This window comes from Nuphar pumila, chromosome 16 (genome assembly GCF_984573655.1).
Source record: "Nuphar pumila chromosome 16, dmNupPumi1.hap1.1, whole genome shotgun sequence".
NCBI lineage: Eukaryota > Viridiplantae > Streptophyta > Magnoliopsida > Nymphaeales > Nymphaeaceae > Nuphar > Nuphar pumila.
The window spans coordinates 62,226,820-62,249,866 of record NC_143264.1 but is presented as its reverse complement, the minus strand read 5'-3'; the positions used below and the strand labels follow the sequence as shown (position 1 = coordinate 62,249,866).

Genomic DNA, 23,047 nt, shown 5'->3' with positions numbered 1-23,047 from the left:
TTCCGTGAATGCCAAGAAACAAAGTAATATATATATATATATATATATATATATATATAGAGAGAGAGAGAGAGAGAGAGAGAGAGAGAGAAAGAGAGAGAGAGAGGTCATACGATCATTAGTTTGTTGGCTGTTCGAGTTCCTTTTTTCATGTTGATCGATGGTTGGTAAGACCTGGTCCTATCCTTGTCTTTCTTATCACACCGTGCTCATCCCTCTGAAGTAATCGCCTTGTGATTCATAAGACAGAAGAAGGTGAACACCAATCAGAGTAAGTGGTAACTTTGTTTGTGTTGTTGTGTGCTTGATTGGTTCGCTCTTCTTCGATTCAGAAGACGTAAGATACGGATAAAGTTCTCCTGCCCTTTTAGGAGGTTTTTCTATCTTCCCTTGTTGGTCTCTTAGATTTTGATGGGTGCTTCCATACAATTTGTCGATACTTGATGGGTCTCGTTTTTTTCTCTTTTTATGTCGGTGTGTGACACAAAAGTTTATGGGTGGGTAGATTTTCAGAGCTAAAATGGAGGAAAGCTCTCGGTATAGAGGAATACAGAACTCTGTTTATGCGGCCCTTTTGTTTTACTTACTATGCAACGATGTCTCTCTTTTATTTTTTGTGGTGTTTCTTGGATGGTTGATGTACATGAATCTATTTTCTGGCATATCTATTCTTTTATAAAATTTTTAGTTATGGTGATTGTTGGGAGTAGATGATGCGAGACCACATAGTATGAAGTCATAAGATTCGGTGGTATTTATTTGACATGATTGAAATGATTCATGGATGGAGCGCTGGCAGAAGATAAGGTGTTGCTACAATCATGGAGAAGGAAAAGAGACCAATACAAAGGGAAGGGTGATAGGATATGTTCCGCAATGCTGCAACAAATGGTACTGGCAAATTGGTCATGCATGTATTATGCTTGTAGGAAAATCTTCCCTTGCGGAGTTGGTTTGATTGTGTAGTTGAAGATGCTGGCATTTCTTCTTTTGTTTTGGTTGTTGTTTTTGGTGGGCATTACAGAGAAGTACATAATTCGGTCATGTGGTCATGGTTGCAGACTTGCAGTATGCAATTATATTGTAATGCTTACTTTCTGATATGACCTTAGACTTTACTTTTAGACTTGTAAATTTACTTAATTATGGTTCTGAAACAATTGCATCTTATCTAGTTTTGTGTTTTATCGTGGTTCCCAGTCTTTAGTTTTATTATATAAAATTCTATTTAAAGTTTCCAACACACACACATACATTATATATATAGATATCATTAATTTTCTTTTTAGTTTTCACTTTTTATGTAAAATTCCTGAGATTTTCCTGAGAAATACAAAATTAATTTAAATGCCCTTGAGAGAAATCCTTGCCAATTTTAATGTGAGAGTGATATATGTGACCGTTTGTATGCCGGACGTCTGTATTATTATGTATATGAAGGAAAACATTAACTTACTGGATTCGTCCAATTCTGGCAAGCTTGAACATTCCATGATCGAATTTGTCAACCATGGAGAATGGCAGTGGGAAACCTTAAATTTGTTTGACACTGAAGATATATACGGTCGTTGTAGCAGTATATGTAAATTTCAATTCTTACCATCTGGATAGTTATCCTTGGTTTTTATTGAAAATATACTCTGGCGTAGTGTACCTTCTAAATTCTAATAATGTTGGTGAGATGTATTCCTTTCATTGAGGTGCCTCAACATACCTTTTTTTTCTTTTCTCTTGAGGGAAGATTAAGTTGAATGATCAATGTCACTTTAGCTATAGACATCAAGATATACTTTTCTTATACAAATATTTACTAGGAAAAAGGATAAAAAATAAATAAATCTAATTAATATGCATTTGATTGAAATCTAGAAGTTTTATGATCATTGGTTGGCTATGTCTAAGTTTCTTCATATCATAAAGTTTGTGAAAAGGAGTTGGGCCAAATGATTGGAGGCTGGTTGATTTACTGTACAAACATTTAGTAACAACTTTCACTGTTGCAAAGTTTATGCAGTTATTTCTTTTATCCTTACTGAATGCAAAGGCTAAAAAAGTGTGCATGCGTGCGTGCGTGTGTTCATGCGAGTGCGTGTCTAAACTAACAACACAAGGCTAATTTTGGGAAACTGTTTTTCAGGTTTTGTAGGAAAGTGAATAATGTAAGTTTTTCCAATTAGCTCCTGAGGCCTCTAGTGGAGATTCTGATTGCTATTGTTGGCTATTGAATTTGTGCAGAATAACCAGGAAGAAACAAAGACTTGCATGACTGGTTTTGACATAATACAGAACTGAGGTACAAAAAATGTAAAACAGGATCCATTTGAGAACCAAAATAACTACATTAAGGAAAGAAAAACAAATAACTTGTTTTCTTATTGCACTGCATGCTGAACTAAGGTGGATTTTGATTTTTCTCTTATCCCTAATGGAGCTTTCTTGACAGTGAATTTCTATTAGAGAAGCCTGCTTCCAAGAACTTCTTTCTGCAGTGAAGTTATAAAAATGGATGAGTTGCATGATTTTGTCCAACAAACCATGGAAGAGGGGTTTCAAATATTGCATAGGCATCGCAAAGCAGCACAAGATGCCCTCAAGGCCCAGCATGAAGTAAGTATTTCATGCTTTCATGTTTAGTGACCAAAAGAAAAACACCCTTGTGTTTCAGCATGACTACAGGAGCTATATCCCAACATATTATGCTGAGTGATGATTGGTGGACTGGTCTAACATACCTTGGATGAGTTAATTTGACTAGTCAGAGTTTTTTAATTGCTAACTGCTAACCTGTGTTTCTGTTGGGACTTGAGTTTCATCTGATGTCCGTGATTTGATGGTCCAATCTCACAACAAAGATACAAACAAGTTTGACTTGTAACCAAGAATCTTGGAGAGCAAATTTTTACTAGGGAAGTACGCTCCTCTGCCTCATGAAGATCTCATTGGTCATTCTTTGCTATTGAATTATTACAGAAAAACTTTAAAGAAATCGAGGAGTTGCATGATAAACTCCGGCAAGCCAAAGAAGTGGGGTATGAAGAAATGTTGAGGCGTCAAAAAGCTGAACAAGATGCACATGAGGCTGAACACAGGGTAAGCTTACCTAGTTTCTTGTACAAAAAGAACTAGTTTCTTTATGACAACCAGAGTAGGAAAATTGTAACAATAAAAACAAAAAGAAGAAAAAGTATAAAAAAACTTAAAATAAAAAGGCATAAAATGTAGTGATATCAATGAAACTCTCTACATAATTTGGAGTGCTTTTATGTCCTACATTTAATAAAATCGATACTATGATAAAACAGTAAACTTTGAGCACATATAGATTTATGCATGATAATACATTGGAACTAAAAATGAGAGTAGTCACACTCATGAATGTTATACCAAGTAATCAAATAACTAGTTGGTAAATGTAAAGTGAAAATGGTTCCACAATCTGTCATTGTTATAGGTTCAAAACCTCTCTCTTTTTCCACTTGTTTACTAGTCAAACCCTTAATCACCTGTACGGCAAGTGATACTAATTCAGTGGACCTTGAAGAATAATCTTTTCTTGGCCATTTGCCTCTTTAACATATGGACAGAGGTAAGTCATTATCGTCATTATCAACATCTTGAGTTGCTTCCGTTTCCATTTTTCTCTGGCACATTTTCTCTTCTTTAGAAGGCATTTCTGAAGCATGTTAAAAGTTGGTAATAGTAAAAATGCATGATTCTTGATAATTTCACTACATAATGAAGGATAACTATGTTTTAATTTGCATATTTTTGAATTTACAAGAAATTGACTAAAAGTACAAATTGCTTATTCAAATGTGTGAATCAATGTTGTCCCTATCGTATGCTATGCTTACTTTTTAGAAAAACGATATGATACACATTCATATTGCGATACGTACGATACTAGGTGTATCACACGATACACATTCGACACACTTTAAATGACCCGAATCATATTTTTTTCTTTTTGGGTTTTAAAGACCTTTTGAGGACCGATTCCTCATTTGTGTAGAAGCCATTAGAGAGGTATCCACGCACCTTAGGAGCCGTGAGAGCGATTTGGGGGCCGATCCGTATGCAAGGGAGAGAGCTTTTGCGATTACGTCAATTAAGAGTGCATTTCCACAATTTTTCCACTCAAGGAAGTGGGTTAAGGTAAAAAAACCCTATTCTTTGTTTTTTCTTGAGTTTTTTTTGGTGAAGATTCAAATGATCTGGCATGGCAATGGGGCACTCTAGTAATGAGTGAAAACCGATTTTATGGTTGCATTTTGTGCATTTCATCATTGTTTCATGTGTTATGTTGTTTTAGATTTTTTGCTATTTTTTTATTTTTTAGAATTTTTTAATAAATTTTTCAAAATGTATGTTTTTTTACGTCACTACATGACATGACACACATCTTATTTTGGGCCCGACCAATACGGGTTACGATGCGATCAACCTTGGTTTAAATGTTTGCATTCTGCCATTTGTTTCGAGCACACTTTATAGCTGAATAAGGTGAGATCATCCTATTGTTTTTTACGTTATAGCTGGTTTTTATGGGGTTATACAGAGTTTTTTTCTGATAAGGGGTTATACAGAAATATTTATCGATTAGTGAAGATAAGGACAGAAAATTGACTTGAAAGGTCCTTATGTTGGCATTTGCGTAGCTAATAAAGCAGTATCTTGTCACTTTACCAGAAAAAGGGAACTCTATATCTTTTGACCATTAGGTCAATGGAGTTTAGTTGTGGTAATATATTATTTTTGACCATTAAAATAGTGGCCTTTAAAATGAGTGCATATGAGAGTGTGTGTGCATGTGTGATAGTATCCAAATACTGAGATATTCAGCTATTGTAAAATGGTGAGATGTTATATATTTTCATAATTTGGAAAAACCAAGATTTTCCCAAGAGCCAGTTATATTATCAGGGACTCATATTGGTGATGCACATGCACATGCACATGCACATGCACATGCACATGCACATACTTGAACCTTGAAGTGAAGATGGTGCATGTCATGTTATATGATTGCCAAGTCAGACCTTAGTCATTCTTTTTGAGTTTATCTGCAGTTTCCATGTTGATATTTTGTAAAGGTGTCTTGGACAGGCAAGGATGGCTGAAGTTCTGCTTACTGAAGAACAAAAAACAAGGAGTGAGGCAGCGGCATCTCTTGTGAAAGAAAGGTTGGACATGAGTAAACTGAAAGATGAATTACAAGAAGCATTGAATAAGATATCATCACTTGAGACTGAAATTGTCAACTTAAATGGCATCTTAGATGAGATGTTAAGAAACCAATATGAGGCAGAAGCTTCTGGCATAGGTTTGGAGACTAATTTGGAAGTGGAAAATGAACCACAGAGTTTCACTATGCTCACACGCACTGAATTGATGGAGGCAACGAGCAATTTCAGCCGAGGTTTGAGAATTGGAAATGGAGGATTGGGTACTGTATATAAGGGATGGATCAATTCTAAAATGGTTGCCATCAAGGTGCTTAAATCAGAGTTTCTGCAGGGATCAAAGTTTCAGCATGAGGTAATATGGTTTTTCACTAAAGCTGAAAATTCTCAGGTCGAGTTCTAAAAATAGGACACAGTACATGTGCACAATGTCTAATTAGTTTAAAAATTTAATTTTATAAAGAGGAAAAGACACATGCACTACAGAAACTTTATGTAAGACATCTTTTAATGTGCTTCCTTCATGGATTTATTAAATACCCTTGTTGGTAACACTTACTGTGTGAAACCACCATGAAATTCCTAAACTTTTTGAGGATATAAACATATGGTAAAACTTGTTAACATCTATGAAAGACCATGGATGTTAACAAGCACATTTCAGAAGACAAGACATGTTTCACTGTGCTCTTTTCATAAATTTGTTAGGATTCCTTTGATGGTATCAATTAATACATGATATCATCATGACATGTCTCAATTGTTAGGGGCAAAATGGTTTGGTGAACTTGTTAAAATCTACAAAAGGCCATGGGTGTTGCAACTTCCACAGCCTTATGATATGATGCACTTGCTAAGGCCATGAGCGATGTTTAACATCCACAACCTGTTATAGATGTTGACAGTTTTATCACTTCACGTCCTTTTGTGGATGTCAACAAGTTTACTCCTAAATTCATTCTCAGGACTAGGGTACTTAAGTAAATTTTAAGGAGCAATATGCACATTTAGTTATCGTATTATAGAAATATGGAAATGCAAGACATCTTTAAGTATTCTCTCTTAAAATTTACTGAAATGTTCTTGATAGCGACAACTACTATGTGAATTTACCATGGTAGTCTAATCAGATCGGGGGAGAAAATGTGGTGAATGTGATGATGTCTGCTAAAGGTTTTGGATATCAATAACACACACATATGTATGTATGTATATGTGTATATATGTAGATGTAAAAGCTTTACTCTAAGTGTTAAATGCTTCCTAAGCATAGAATGACCAAACTTCCCATAAGGTGGTGGCATTTTTGAAACTTTGTTGTATGTGTGTGCTTTTTTGTAAAATTGCTGTGGTTATCTATATCCATGTGTTGTAGCTGTCTACCAAACAGCAGGCATCTTGTTAGACATCTGTTATTTTTGCACATTTGGTGGAGTTGATGGGGAAGCAATTGCCTGCAATATGTCATGGCATAAAACATGATCGAAATACATTGTGGGGAAGATGTTTTTGGTTGTGGATAATTCTGAAAACTTTGATAACATCCTTATGAAATCCAAATGTCAGCTTGCTAGTGAATGGACTATATAACTCAAAAGTTCTTTCAATCTCTAAAGAAAGCTATTAAATGATTCAGTAAATGATTGAGAAGAATTAACATGCTGAATGTGGACCTTTTTCTTCTTGACTACTTTCCTGATTCTGAGTTCTTAGAATTTTAAATTTCTGAACTGATCTGTTGGTGGAAAATGTTTAAAATTAATGGGAATATAGTCCAAATTCAGAGATTTATTGGGTTCTTGATGTTCTGATTTTGTGTATCAACAGGATTAAGATTATAACTTTTCAAAGTTTACCCAAATGGTCTTTTATTGTTTGCATGCACTCATGGTTTAAAGGATGTTCCTAGAGGCGTTAAAGACATGCATCCTTTATGCCTTTAGGTATAAGTAGCCTTGAAGGCTTGGGCCTCTTTCTTAGGTAAATAGCCCATGCCTCTTTTCCAAAGATGCCTAAACCTCTATAAGAAATTTGGGCCTCTATAGCCTTTCAATTAGCCCCATGTATAACATTATAAAGCACCGTGGTGTAAGATTGCTGTTAATATCTATGACAATTAACAAGTCCATAAAGGGTCAAATCATCTCACTTCACATTATTTAAAAAAGAAATAATAAAAATAGAATTAGTTTTAACCCAAAAAGAAAGTAAAAATTCCAATGAACATAATCTACTGTTATTTCCGCATAATTTTCTGCAAAAATGATTACAATTTCTCTTTTCTTTTTCATGTAATGCCTATTAGTGCACTCGAGGAAAGTTGATTTAATAAGTCTGCACTGCCCAACCAGTTTGTTTGAGCTTGGCGCATCTTGACTAAACTATTAATTGTTTATTTTTGTTAATTATTCAGAGGGATTTTAACTTAGTCAACATAGGTCCAATGAACTAGATTTGCATAGAAGAATATCAACAGTTTGGATTTGGATATAATATCCAATTAAATTGGATCTCATATAGTGATCTGATTAGTAATTGGTTTAGGATTCAGTTAAGAGGTTTGCATTCACATGATAATACCCATAGGTGAATCAAATCAAATCCTGAAATCAACACATTTTCCAATATCATTTAGTTTATGCCTTGAGACACAGAGGCTTACGCCTCCTTGCACCTCACACCTTAAAAAACCTTGTTTATGCTATTAGCCATGTGCACATTTATCTGTTGCTCATTCATTATCTTTGGATTTTGTAAATGTTGTAAGTGCATTTTATTAGCCTACTTATTAAACATTTAAAAAATGTTTTCAAGTTACTTGTCAACATTATTTCCATCATTTCTTTCTCTATTATTAAGTTAAAAGTTAATGCCTTTCCTTGTTGCAGCTAATTAATCTGCTCAAGGTAAGACACCCAAACCTTGCCACCCCAATAGGAATATGCCTATGGCCTCATGCCTTGGTGTATGAATACCTCTTAAATGGTAGTCTTGAAGACCGTTTGCTCTCAAAGGATGGGATAAGACCATTGAAATGGCAATCTAGAGTACAGATAGCCATAGAGATCTGCTCTGCCCTTGTATTCATCCATTCAAAAGGTATAATCCATGGCAATCTGAAACCCACTAATGTCCTCCTCGATGGACATTTAAATGCAAAGATCATCAATTTTGGTATCAGTCACTTTTTCCATGATCACTATTCGATTTATGTGAACACCGATCCAAGTGGTTTGCGTGCTTACATGGACCCAGAATTCTTTGATGAGGGCAAGTTGACGAAGCAGGTAGATGTTTATTCACTTGGAGTAATAATCCTTAGGTTGCTTACTGGAAGATCGACATTGCAACTTGTGGAGGAGGTCCAAAGGGCAGTTTCCACTGAAAGATTGAAAGAGGTTATTGATCCAATGGCTGGGGATTGGCCCCATGATCAGGTTGTGCAACTAGCAAATTTGGGGTTGGAGTGCTGTAAAGGAAAAAGGAATTGCCGACCAGACCTAGAATCTCATGTGTGGATGGTCTTAAAATCATTAAGCGCGTCATCAGCGACCTCAGTTCATTCTTCAACAGTGGAAGCAGAACCTCGACAGCCTCCATCATATTTTGTCTGCCCTATTTATCAGGTTAGTGGCTAGTCATTTTCTGCCATTAAAAATTTTGTAAGAATCAACATCTGCTTCATAATATGACCCTGCTGCATATGACAGTACTTTGATCTATTCTCCATTGCATATGGACATGGTAATGCAGAGGAAAAAGGTGAGAGGGGTGGGGGGTGGGGCTGGGGTGTTGGTTAGTGCAATGCTGCTTTATGCTATGATGTTCTCACTCACCTGATGGACAGATATTTTTATTGCAGCTATAGTATTGGTGCTAGAAACAGCAGTTATTATTCATACATGAGCAATACGATACATTGTATAAACACAACCAACACTTTCCATATTCTGAACCTCCTTGGATACTCCAATTGCTTTTCTATTGTGGGAACTATAATGTTGAAAAACTTCACAAAGGTGTATGAAATTGGGCATCAGCCGCAGCACCTGTTCAAAGATAATGCATGTCCAAAGATGGGCTTAATGAGAACAGAAATCTCATGGGGAATAAAAGGGTAAAAGCTCATATGGTTCTTATTTCCATTACAAATATTAACTGTGGCCTATCAAACCCTTAGACAAAGGTGTATAAAGTTGAATTCCTATGCATTCTGAAATTGGCATTATCACAACTCTTTCTTCTTGCATGAATATATGCTAGAGTTTTTTTCAAAATTATATTTGATTTTGTGAAGAAACAAGAACCTTCAAGTATGAAAAAGATGTCCACCAAAAGCCAAAATGGACGAGCACAAAAGGGGCCAGTATGGGTACACCCACAAAAGCCACAAAGGGCTTCACACAAGAGAAGGAAAATATAAAAAATAATATTTTATTATGTTCACAAAGTATGCAAAAGGCATACCATACAAGGAGGGGTTTCCCCCTATTTATACAAGCCAAGAGGCTCCTCACATAGTCGTTGGAGCTAGTCCAACACTTAGATTTCTAGCTATTGGACTAGCTCCAACGGCTAGTCAACCCATGTGTCGACCAATAAAAAAGCAGAAAAAAAAAAATAAAGAAACAAAAAATAATATATATGCAATACATATATACATTATATGTATATACATATACATACATAGGTATGAATACACATACACACACATATATATATATATATATATATATATATATATATATATATATATATATATATATACCATATATGTACATAAACAATTTTAACACTCAAACTTACAGTAAAATTATCGAAAGTTTGCTATAGAAGTGAAATCTAGGAGCTGAGAGTGGTTTGATAAATAAGTCTGCTAATTGGTACTTTGATGTGACATAGGTCAGATCAATGATGCCTTAAAGATATTTCTCTCGTACATATTGACAATTCATTTCAATGTGCTTTGTTCTATCATGAAATGTATTATTGTTGGCAATGTAGATAGCACTCTTATTGTCATAACACATCTTTGAAGTTCTTTTTATTTGAATTCCCATGTCGGTCATCAACCTTCTTAGCCATACCACCTTCATCATAGTAGTGGCCACGACTCGATATTTAGCTTTCATTGATAAAATGAAGACCTTCTATTACTTCTTACACCTCCACGAGATCAGAGATTCACCTAAAAATACACAAAACCCGTGGTTGTGTGTCTATTGACGGGATCACCTCCCCATCAATTAAATCTAAAGCAGACGAAGAAGACATAAAAATGCCTCTATGAATTGAAGATTTAATATATTTAATGATTCACAAAACTGCCCCCATACAAATAGATATAGGAGCATTTTGAATTGACTAGCTGTGTGAACATGAGCTATGTCAGGTCTTGTGATTGACAGATAGAAGAATGCTCCAATCAATTGTCGATAAGGCGTTGGATCTTCATGAGGCTCTTCATTATCAATTTTCATTTTGACATTAGTGACTTTGGGAGTGTCAACTCTCTTGTCATCAATGATTCCTGACTTGCAAACAATATCAGAAGCATAGAGACAATAGATACTCTCTAGGTAAATAAGAAACATTAATACCTAGATTGCATCTTAAGAAAGCCAAATAAGTCATTTCAAAATTAGTTTTAAGAATCCTTTTAATGTTTTCAACTCTATGTTTGTCTCCTCTAGTGATAATCATATCGTCCACATAGAGGAGTAGAATAACAATTCCTGCATCTTTCCTTAACAAACAAATATGTGTCGGTTAAGTAGCATCTAAAACCAATATCATGCATAACTCTACTAAATCTACCGTATCAAGCCTTTGGTGCTTGTTTCAAACCATAAAGTGCCTTTCTTTGGCGATGAGCTTTTCTTTCAGGGATGCACATACCAGATGATGCCTCTGTAATAACCTCAATTTTTGCATTTTTTTGTTTAAATTTATCTGAAAATAATAGGTATTTTTCTAAATTTGGGCCTGGGATCCGCATTTCGGATCCATAAAGGATCCATATATATACTTATAATAACTTATATACATATATCTATTGGAAAGCAAAATAACTAAGGGTAAAAAAATAAAATAAAATAATATTAAACATAATATATGTATAACCTGTTCATACGCGGACCCGCAGTTGGATCCAATCTGCGGATCGACACCGCATGGGTGCTGCGGATCCAAACCGCGTCTGGATCCCGGGTCTCGGACCTGGAACCAAGCCGCGCCTCGCGTACGCAAGGTAAGTGTAAAAAAACAAACAAAAAAAAACAAAAACAAAAACAAAAACAAAAACAAAAACAAAAACAAAAACAAAAACAAAAACAAACCCCCTTACTCGATAAATCGTGTGTTAGGGTTCATTTCGAGAGAGAAGGCTGGGGGAGGGAGAATGCACAACCGCCGGGGAGGAGGAGGTAACCGCCTTCTTCCTTTTTTTTTGTTGGGGGGGAGGCACCCTCCTATATAAGGGGCTCTCCCGAACCCCTTTCCCCTCCCACTCTCTCTTCCTCCCACACTCTCTGTCTCCTCTCCCGACGTCTCTCTCTCCTCCTCTTCGACCTCTCCACCTTTGCGTGCGGCGGCGGCGTCGACGCCGGCCTCCTCTCGCAGTGACAATGGGAGCGCGACTGCACCCAGATCTCAGCAGTGGCAAAATCGATGCCGACAGAACCTCCCTCTCGCAACATCAACCACCAGGTCTAAAGGAGGATTCTCAACTAATGTGATTTTTGTTGATGATTACACTAGGTATTGTTGGATATATTTTCTCAAACATAAACATGAAGTTTTTTCGACTTTTAAAACTTTTTATATGATGATTTTAAATCAATTCAATGAAAACTTTAAAATTCTTAGATCTGACTCCGAAGGAGAATACCTCTCAAATGATTTCAAGAGTTATCTTGAAAGCTGTGGTATTCTCCATAAAAAATCTTGCCCAAAAACTTCTCAACAAAACGGATTAGCCGAACGAAGGCATAGGCACATTATTGAAACAAATCGAACTTTGCTTATTTCACAAAACATTCCGAAAAACCTTTGGGCTGCGGTAGCCCTTACTTCGGTCTATCTCATAAATAGACTTCCATCAAAGAATTTGAACAAAATTTTCCCTTTTGAAAAATTATACAAGGAACTTGACTATAGCAGGTTAAGGGTTTTGGGTTGTAAATGTTTTGTCCTTACGGATAAAAATGATAAGCTTTCTCCAAAGGCCATTCATTGTGCCTTTCTTGGTTATTCGGAAACCCAAAAGGGTTTTAGGTGTTGTGATGTTAGAAATGACAAATTATATGTATCTAGAAATGTGAGTTTTTTGGAAAATCTTAGTGGTTTCGAAAGTCTTAAAACTTATAATGAGAATGTGGATTCTTCCTTTCTATTTGAATTGTTAGCTAAAGATGATGATACAAGTGATGATGAGTCAACTCAAAATGACTCAAGTGATAATGAAATCGACGAAACTATCACCCCTCTGCTCTCCCCTTCGCATCAACATATCGATGAGGGATCATCTAGAGATCCCATCACCTATGTTCATAGAGATAAAAACACTTTCAAAAGTGCTCTTGAAAGATATGATCACACCAGTAGGTCTGTTCCTCAAAGTGAGGAGAACTTGCGAAGGACTAAAAGATATAGAAAAAACTCCCTCTAGGTTTATTTCGTATGACTCTTTTTCACCCAAATATAGAGCCTGTTTTAGTGCCATTCACTCATACATAGAACCTAGAAATTTTGAGGAAGCACAAACATGTTCGGAATGGACAGTAGTTATGGTGAATGAACTCGGGGCTCTGAGAAAAGCCAAGACTTGGGAATTTCAAAATCTTCCCAAGGGTAAGAAAACAATAGGGTATAGATGGGTATTTAAGGTTAAAACTAAGAGCGATGGATCTCTTGAGACATATAAGGCTCGATTAGTTGCAAAGGGATATAGTCAAGAATATGAGATTGACTATAAAGAAACTTTTGTTCACATGACCCGAATGGTCACTGTTTGATGTCTCATCACCGTTGCCTCCATCAACAAGTGAAACATCTATCAAATGGATGTTAAAAACGCATTCCTAAATGACAATCTAAATGAAGAGGTATATATGGATGCTCCACCAAGAATGAAGACTCTCAAAGGGAAAGTGCTTCGCCTTCGAAAAACATTTTATGGTTTAAAACAAGTTTCCAAGGATTGGTATGATAGGTTTAACTCCGTAATGTTAGAAAATGGTTTTTCATCCCGTTTTACTGACACCGCCTTATTTGTTAGAAAAACCAATACAGGGATTATCATTCTGCTTTTATATGCGGATGATATGCTTATAACCGAAAGCGATTCTAAAGAGGTTAAAAGCATAAAATCAATTTTAAATGATAAATTTGAAATGTCTGATTTGAGATTCCTAACTTATTTTTTGGGTATTAAAGTAACATGCTCTCATAGAGAGTATTTTTTATCTCAAACTAAGCTTGCCTCTGAGATTATTGACATGTAAGGTATTACGGATGATAAAGTTTGTGAAACTTCTGCTATAATGGGAGCCAAAATGAAGATTGATGATGATATTTCTCTCTCTGATCCTACCCCCTACAGACAACTTGTAGGATCATTGATGTATCTGAGTATTACTAGACCATATATTTCTCATGCAGTTCATACTGAAAGTCAGTTTCAACATGCACCAACATCGGTTCACATGAGTGCAATTCTGCAGGTCGTAAGATATATAAAGGGTACATTAAATAAGGGAGTATTCTTATCCTCTTCTTTTGAATTAAAATTAATTGCTTATACTGACTCTGACCAGCGCAGTGACCTAAATAATCGTCACTTCACCACTGTTTTTTGTGTATTTTTAGGAGATTCGTTGATCTCATGGAGATGCAAGAAGCAACAAAAAGTGTCTTTATCTTCAACCGAAGCTGAATATCGTGCCATGACAACTACTACCATGGAAATTGTATTAATTCATCAGCTATTAGAAGACATGGGGATCACAATAGACGGGCCCACCAAGCTATGCTGTGATAATAAGAGTGCAATATACATTGCCAAAAATCATACTTTTCATGAGCAGACTAAACACATTGAGATGAACTATCACTGTGTTCTGGAAGCGTATCTGAAAGGAGTTATAAATCTTCCATATGTAACTTCAAAATATCAATTGGCAGATTTCTTCACCAAAGCTCTGTGTGCTCCGCGGTTCAATTTCCTCCTTGACAAACTTTCGGTCATCCTGCCCTAAGTTTGAGTGGGGGGGTAATCCAATATATATTATATATATATAAGGTAATACATATACATATATATAATATATGTATATGTATCTACCTATTATATATATAAAATACATATTTATTTCTTTTTAGTCGTAAGGGTATATTCATCTTTTTACACATTCTTTTTTGAGAATATGTATGTAATTTATTTCTTTTTGTTTTCTTTTTCTTTCTTTTTTTCTTTTATTCTTTTTTGGCTTTTAGCACATGGAGGGGCCCACCCAACATGATCGTTGGGCCCTTCAACGATTATAATTATAACCGTTGGAGGGGTCCCAACGATCATATTGGGAGCCCCCCCTAGCTTCTCATTGTGTATTTATTAGGGTGTTCCCCCTTGTGTTTGGCTATGGCTTTGGGTCAAAGCCCAAGTATTCAATAAAGCTTTTATTCATTTTTTTAGTGCATTTGTGAGATTGATTGATTTGTGCTTTTGTGCACAAGCGTTCTTATTGTGCATATGTGCGCTTGTCTTCCACCAAGAACATTGAGTCTTGATTATAGTATTTTGTTGAAGATACTTTTACAAAATCATCCACAAAAATCACATTATATGCATATTCACCTTTTGACATAATTGGTGTCAGGCCCCAAACATCCGAATGAACTTAATCAATTGGTCGAGTAGAAACAAAAGTTTTTTCATAAAATGGTAATCTTTTCATCTTGAAAGAATACAATCATCACAAGTAAAATTATCAATCTTATATTTTTTTTTCAAGTTTGAAAAATATGAAACTTTGGATACATTTGGATGTCCGAGTCTTCTATAATTTTTTGGACATTACAACAAAATGTATTCTTGGGCATCTCTAAAAAGTTCATGTAGTAGAGGCCTCATTCTCTATAACCTTGCCCAATCAGTTATCCGGTCTGACGATCCTGCTGTTAGAATCCGACTCTTAGGGATGGACTGCTGCTGAGGAAGACGTGGAAGAGAGAGAGAGAGAGAGAGAGAGAGAGAGAGAGAGAGAGAGAGAGCAAAGGCATCTCCTCTAGGACTATGGTTTCAAGAACAGGGTGGACGAAAAAAGGAATCAATCTTACTAACTTCATTCATAATTAATCAAGAATAATAACACTTATTTATAGAGTTTACCAAAGCGCCATAAAGAAATGAGTCCCGGAATCCAAAAGAAATAAGAATCCCAAAAGGAATAAGAGTCCAAAAGAAATGAGAGTCAAAGAAGGGAGGGGGCGTTGTCCTCCAGTCCTTGACAAATTGTGTCTCCTGGCTGGATCTGGATCCCATGCCATTGTGAATGGATTTGGACGGGTCCAGTTCTTAACAATCCCCTCTTCTCAAACTGGCCTTGTCTTCAAGGCAAGAACTCTTTGGAAAATGCTGCAACAATCGATCCTTGTAACCTCCGGGGTCAAAAAGTGATTGCGTCCTAGAGTGTGACTGGCGTCAGACCCACTCTTGGCATGTTGCGCTTGGGCTATGCTGGTTCGAGCTAGGATAGTGCATGAGTTTTCCAAGAGCGAGGCAACAATCAATACCACTTGTGCATGGTGAGAAGCAACTAAATTATTGCTTCAAGACACCCTCAATTCCTGTGGTTCGTTTGCTACCTTGGTTGCCGAACTTGGAATTAGAGTGCACTGTCCACCGTCAGTAACTGGGTTGTTAGCAGCTGGCTGAGGTCTTGTTTCCACATTCATCCATGGCAGGTTTGTTGCATGTGCATCGACATTTGCTTCAAGCTGTTTGACCCCCTTTTTGTCAGTCAAATCCTCCTCGTCCAACCCCTGAATGACCTCACACCAATTGCACTCGGCGTGGGTCCAAAGGTGGGTTGTCCTACCTCTGCATGATCGGTTTGATCGATTGATTGGTCAACCTCATTGGGTGGCACTGGTTGGAGGCAGTGTTGGAGTCTGCTCTCAAGCTCATCGTACAATGTTGTCAAATTCAACCCAGCATCCTCTAGGATTTTCGGCTTTGCGGTTTTTTGAAAAAACCCAGTGCACATCTGCACCCATTGAAGTTCCCATCTAACCTCCCGCAAAATCTTGAATTCATTATTGATCCACGCTTTAGCAACTCAAGGGCCTTTCGAGTGTGTTCATTTACTCTTCAATGAAAATCCAAAGAGGGCTTATTGATTGTGATATAGAGCAAACCCAACCACCATAACAAGTCACTTAACGACTCCAAGGAGATAGTGAAGGTCTGTTGTCACCTATTAATCATCTCGTCCATTGATTGATGCGAGCCTAGAACTCTGTGCGAAGTTCGCCAACCATATCTTGGCCCTGCGTTATCTCAGGGGCCTCCAGAGTTGCTACGGACTAGAGACGGGTGTACTAGGCACTCGTGACCAATCGTAAGCACTACGAATGCATACAACCCCATAGGCGTAGGGATCCTGTATGCCAAGCAGGATCGATGGTACAACTATTGCATTCAGCCAAACGCTTGGGTTGGTCAGATCCTCCCAATGGCGTTGATTAAATCAACAAGCACCAACCAATAATCCGACCTTGGTGCAGGTTGGGATAAATCAGCCACGTGCCTAGAGAGCTACTGAGAACGGGTGTCCAACACAGAGACCAGATTCAAGTACGATCTCACGTAAGGAAAATTTAGATATGTTGCTTATTTAATTAATTACAACATAAATCAAAAGAACAATGTCAGAGTGCACCTTATTGGATTCAGGAAGGGCATGGGAAATTTCATGTGTGATTGTCGTTCTTGGTTTTGTAGGAAAGCTTCGCTCTGTTAGAACCTGATCCTTATGGAGGGACAATTTCTACAAATTCGGCCTCGAAAAGGCTTTCGCGGAGGAAAAAGGTGGGAAAGAGAGGAATCCATTCTTGATCTGGCTAGGCTCTGCATTAGATAGGGCCAACAGTAGGACAAAGGGAGAATCTCGATCCCTCTAGGTGGGCTGGTGTTGAGGAAGACATGAAAGAGGAGAGAGAGAAAAGGCGCTCTCTCTAAGACTAGGGTTCAAGAACAGGGTGAACGAAGAGAGTAATCAATCTAATAACTTCATTCATAATTAATCAAGAATAATAACACTTATTTATAGAGTGTACAAAAAAGTCCTAAAAGAAATAAGAGTCCCAAAAGGAATAAGTGTCTAAAAGAAATAAGAGTCTAAGAAGGTAGGGGCGTCCTCCAGTCCTTGTCAGACTGGGTCTCCTAGCCGGATCTTGATCCTAGGCCATTGTGAATGGATCTGGATGGGTCCGGTTTGTAACACTTGCACCCAACAACCATTCGATAAGGAGATATTATAACCAAGGTTGTAAGTAGCTTATCGTTACCTGTATCGGTCAGGCCAATAGTAACACTGTATTGTATCATAATTTTTTAATAAAAAATTTCAAACAAATCCAAAAAAAATTAAGAAAAATAAAATAAAATTTGTAAAAATTCTAAAAAATCATATCAATGAAATAATAATGAATTGCATAAAATACAACCATAAAATCGCATATGAAGCATTTATGTCTCTATTTGTTGCATAAGACATCATCAAACATCAACTATCTCACAGGAACAATGCAAAATATTAAATATCTTGCAATTAAGAACATGCCACAAGACTCGTACTTTCATACTACATAAACAAAAATATTATGGCAATAGTTGCACTAGATTTTCAATTGGTTTACATTCATTACTTGAGTGCCCCATTGCCATACCGGATCATCTATTGCTATCTTTGCTAGAGTGTGGAACTTGATTTCTACCGTGATATAAATCTTTAATTTTTGCGGATCCAACTACTCGGTAAGTTGGCGGGGGTTGTAGTGGGGCAGCGCCTCCATAGGCAAAATTTTTTGGAGAGTAGCTTTGTAATTTTACTCATAATAAAGACTTTTTACCTTAACCCATTTTCTTGAGTGAAAAAATGGTGGAAATGTATTTTTTTAGCTTAACCCACTTCTTTTGGTGAAAAAACGGTAGAAATGCACTTCTAATAGCATCTAGGCAAATGAAAAAGTTGTCCCTCAAAAGGTATTTAAAACCCAAAATGAAAAAAAATTTAAATTTTGGCCTTTTCAAAGTGCGTTGAAGGTGTAACGTATTGTACAATATGACATGATAAAGTGGTATAGCGTACGATACACACTCGTATCACGATACGAGATACGAGTGTGTATCGTATTGTAAACCCTAAAAGTAACAATATGTATTGTATCGTATCGTATGATACAACACAATACATACAACTTTGATTATAACCATGGTATGATATTTGTAAAATAGATAAGAGATTTAAATTCAATTTGGGAATATATCTAATTTTTGGAATTGAAATCTTTTTAAAGTTTTGAAAGGTTTTTTCAAGATTCTCTATTCCTTTGATTTTGAGAGATGGACCATCGACAATGAAAACAGTAGGCACACTTGAGTTAGTACAATATTCAGATAGAATATCTAGATTTAGGGTCATGAGAATGATGGGCTAGAATCAAGAAGTCAAGGAAACTTATCGGGGTTAGAGTAGGATGGGATCGGGCCTTCAATTGAAGCAGATGCCCCTCTAAGAAGAGGTTGAAGAGATTCTACCAATTGTGACAAGGATATGGTTCCAACAGTTGAATCTTGTGAGTTTACGTCCTTAGTCTCTTAGGGCAATTCAACAATTCAACTGTAGCTGCTTTTTTTTCCTCCCTTCTTTTTAGCTTTAACATAATTTTTCTTTTTTTGCCATACTCATTGCCTTGTCTCCAATGAGGTGGTTTGTATGTGAGGTTGAAGAGCTTTTACCAATTGTGACAAGGACATGGTTCCAACAGATGAATCTTGTGAGTTGTTTACGTCCTTAGTCTCTTGTGGCGATTCAACCGTAGCCACTTTTTTTTCCTCTCTTTTTTTTAGCTTAAGACAGGTTTAATATGTCCCGATTTATGGCAGTAGTGACATAATTTTTCTTTTTTTTGTCATATTCATTGCCTTATCTCCAATGAGGTGGTTTGTATGTGCGAGTGTAGGTTCCCGGCCTAGATACGACAAAAACAGATTCTTCATCATTCTTGAGTCTTCAATCTATTTCCTTTCATACTCAATTGTTCAATTGTGTCAACAATAGGGGGGATTTTTCCTCTATGTAAGGGAGCTGACTTGGCGGTTTCAAATTCGGGCCTTAATCCATTTATGAATTGATAGAAGTGCTCCATAGCTATTTGTTTTTGCCGGCGATCAATGTCAAAGTTCGGATAACTCATTGTAGTACTCCCTAATGCTCCTATCACCTTGGGTCATGATATGACTTTTGACTTGCAAATTGTACACATGTACAATATCTTTTAGCGAATACATATTTTTTAAGTATTCCATGCATTATTAGTATGCTCAAATTTTGCAAGACAAATATTTTTTGAGATCAATGCTATTAATAAGTCATGACATGATCTTTGCATATCCTATTCTCTACTCTTTTCATTTTCTCCCATAATTGAATATAACTTTGGTTTTTTCTTCACCCAAAAGAGCAACTTATTTCTCGTTCTCGACCTTAGTGAAGACAAGTTTAGGCTACAGATCATATCCATACGCTAATCCCCACAAACCCTTTCCCAAAATATGGTGTTTCATGATTGAAGACCATATTATATAGTTCGTATCATTGAGTTTAATGAGCATGATGAAGACACTTTCCTTGTCTTCTATTTTTACAAAGATAGGAGAGTGAGAGATAGAGAGATGGAAGAGATGAGAGAGAGATAGAGGGAGAGAAGGTAGATAGAGCACAAACACATGAGCACCACATCACAAACCCTTTTAGAAGTCTCTCACGAGCACCTAAGCAAAGAATCTAGCAAACTTCAAAGAGAGATCCAAAGAGCGATACACAAGCACATAAAACATGTGAATGCTAGCCAACAACGAGCAAGAACACCCTTGGTCTGATACCATGTGAAGAAACAAGAACCTTCAAATACAAACAAGATGTCCACCAAAAGCCAAAATGGACAAACACAAAAGGGGCCACTATGGGCATACCCACAAAAGTCAGAAAGGGTTCACACAAGAGAAGGCAAGTATAAAAACAATATTTTATTATGTTCACAAAGTATGTAAAATGCATACCGTACAAGGACGGGTTTTCCCCTATTTATACAAGCCAAGGGGCTCCTCACATAGTTGTTGGAGCTAGTCCAACGGCTAGTCAACCCATGTGTTGACCAATCAAAAAACAAAAAATACAAAATAAAAAATAAAGAAACAAAAAATAATATATATATATATATATATATATATATATATATATATATATATATATATATATATATATATTCACACACCATATATGTACGTGTACAATTTCAACAGTTTTTTCAGCTGTTTCATTTGCTTATGCATGCTAAATACTAGGTATATAATAGATCTCTTAGTAGTTTATCTTTGAAGAAGGTTGAGTGGAGGTAATCTCCAGCCTGGGCATGCTACCATCCACTGCTGGAGGTGTTATCTTCTAGCCCAGCCTCCACCTGATTACTTCTCCTTGTATTTGCTGATGGATAAACAAAAAGTTTCATGTTAATCAATAAACCAACAGGACCAACATATGGTCAATATTATCAACCTCAGCAACAAATAATCATCCATCAATTCAGTGACTTCCATCTCATTATATGTGAAAATTTACAGAATCAGATCCATTACATGGAATCTTTATGATATGATTTATGTAACAATTGAATGTGTAAGCATGCTGCTCTTGTACCTAGGATAACCAATCATTTGAATTGTTGTATTTGTAAAGTACAGACCTACATCTGGACAACCCCAGGAGAAATATGCCTCGCAAAATGATAAACCTAGCTGCTTAGATTTTCAGATTTCTAAATGCAATTATGTCCATGGTTGATGAGCTTCATGCTCATTTAGTAATCTTAACAGTCCCTATGCTTTGTATTGTTTGATGATCTAATTAACTTATTGCTATTTTTTGTCCCTTAAAATTTCAGGAAATTATGCAGGATCCACAAGTGGCAGCTGATGGCTTTACCTATGAAGCTGAGGCAATCCTAGGATGGTTTAATAGCGGCCATGGCACATCGCCTATGACCAATTTGAGTCTCAGTCATCTTAATCTTACCCCAAACCGAGCTCTCCGTTCTGCCATCCAAGATTGGCTTGATGGATAAAATTTCTAAGTTCAATTTGTTTAGGATGATGGTTCGCTAGTCAGCTTGCTGCCTTGCTCAAGCGGTCCTTGAACTGACTGGCTTTGTCACTCCAGCGGTGCTGTGATGGTGCTACAGAGTTGGGGCATCTAAACTAAGCTCAATTTCACCCTTGCATTGTGGCTCTGTCGGGTTCATTTCAGTGCAATCCTGCACTCTCTGCAGGTAGTTCAGTAGGTGGACCTTAATTGAAGTGGTTGGCCAACGACCATAGGATTGCTCCTTATTTTCATCGACTGAAGCTATTATAATGTTGACTGCAAAGTGCTAACATGTGTAAGTAGAAGCTTGATGGGTATCCTTCAGATTTTGTAAATGATGTATATTCTATTATAAATATTTAGCTGAGTATATGGCATTCATCTTTGAATTAAAGCAAAATGCTGGTGTGTATAAACAGCGAACTAGAGCAAGATATTCTCTTGTGCTTGTTCTGCTGCTTGCGTTCTGAGGTGCCATCTTTATTCGGTAGTGGTAGCATGCGTTTTGAATATAAAAATCTAGTAATTGCGTTTTGAATATATATCCTTTTCTGCAAGACTTTCTATTGTTCTGCGCAGGATCTTGAGCCTTGCTAAATTGCCATAACTTTCTATTGTTCTGAGACAACAGCTTAGGTCTATGCCACAAATAAATGATGTTGGTATTAGAATATCCTCCTCAGACACGATAATATCTAATTTGCATAGCTACCTCTGAAATGAAAGTGTAGCCTTAAAGGCAAAAGGCAAACATGTGCCACTAAATTTTGTAGCCTATGTATCAAATCCGAACGATTTGCAGGCCAAATCCTGCCTATCTTGTCTAAACTTACCTAGCACGTTTTGATGGGCTTTGTGCTTGGTCTTGCAGGAGTACTCTCCAGCTTGGAGGGAAAACATGATCTACTTTTAGTACTTTTAACATGGATCCAGATCCTAACAGATATGAGACGTAGATTGGTCTCAGTAAGGGGACAGAAAAATGAAGAATAAGATAGTCCAATCCGGATCTAAACTGTCTACACTGCATTCAACAAAGGACATCTTGGTGTCCAATCTGGATCTGGGCCTATGTCAGGTCCAATGCACATCGGTACTGAACCAGCCCCATGGAGGGCAAGAAGCTTTTGACGCGACTTGTGATTGGCAAGGTGCAGCCCTTGTGGTGCCATAACATGGTTGAGCATGGTGCTCTTGCTACACATTTGACCTTGTTCAATGGATATTGGTTCAATTTTGCGAATGGATTGAGGTGCTATATATCTGTTGGATCGGGGTCTCTTCCCAGAGTCTTTTGCATTGATTTAACTAGTAGTCGACACGGGTCAGACACCCCATGGGATTTTGGATACGTGGTGCTGGTTGGGCCCGGTTTGGGTTGTTCGTGCAGCTTAAAACCAAAAAGATCAGGGCCAATGGCAAACCAGCTTAGAGGTC

At 36.9% G+C, this 23,047-nt stretch overlaps 1 protein-coding gene across 7 annotated transcripts; it reads left to right on the top strand.

The window, feature by feature from the left end:
• Positions 1–87: 87 nt before the first annotated feature.
• On the top strand, positions 88–22,004 carry LOC149813339 (U-box domain-containing protein 33-like). Of its 7 annotated transcripts, none has more exons than XM_089990889.1 (7): positions 88–255; positions 2,236–2,293; positions 2,444–2,607; positions 2,971–3,090; positions 5,107–5,538; positions 8,072–8,809; positions 21,411–22,004. In XM_089990889.1, exons 3-7 carry the CDS (start codon positions 2,503–2,505, stop codon positions 21,588–21,590), a joined length of 1,575 nt encoding a protein of 524 aa, XP_089847015.1. In that variant the 5' UTR covers positions 88–255; positions 2,236–2,293; positions 2,444–2,502; the 3' UTR covers positions 21,591–22,004. The 7 variants fall into 7 exon arrangements, with proteins under 7 accessions (XP_089847015.1, XP_089847020.1, XP_089847016.1 ...); XM_089990894.1 differs by having other exon boundaries at positions 93–255; positions 5,094–5,538; XM_089990890.1 differs by having other exon boundaries at positions 93–271; positions 2,432–2,607.
• The last annotated feature ends 1,043 nt before the right edge of the window (positions 22,005–23,047 follow it).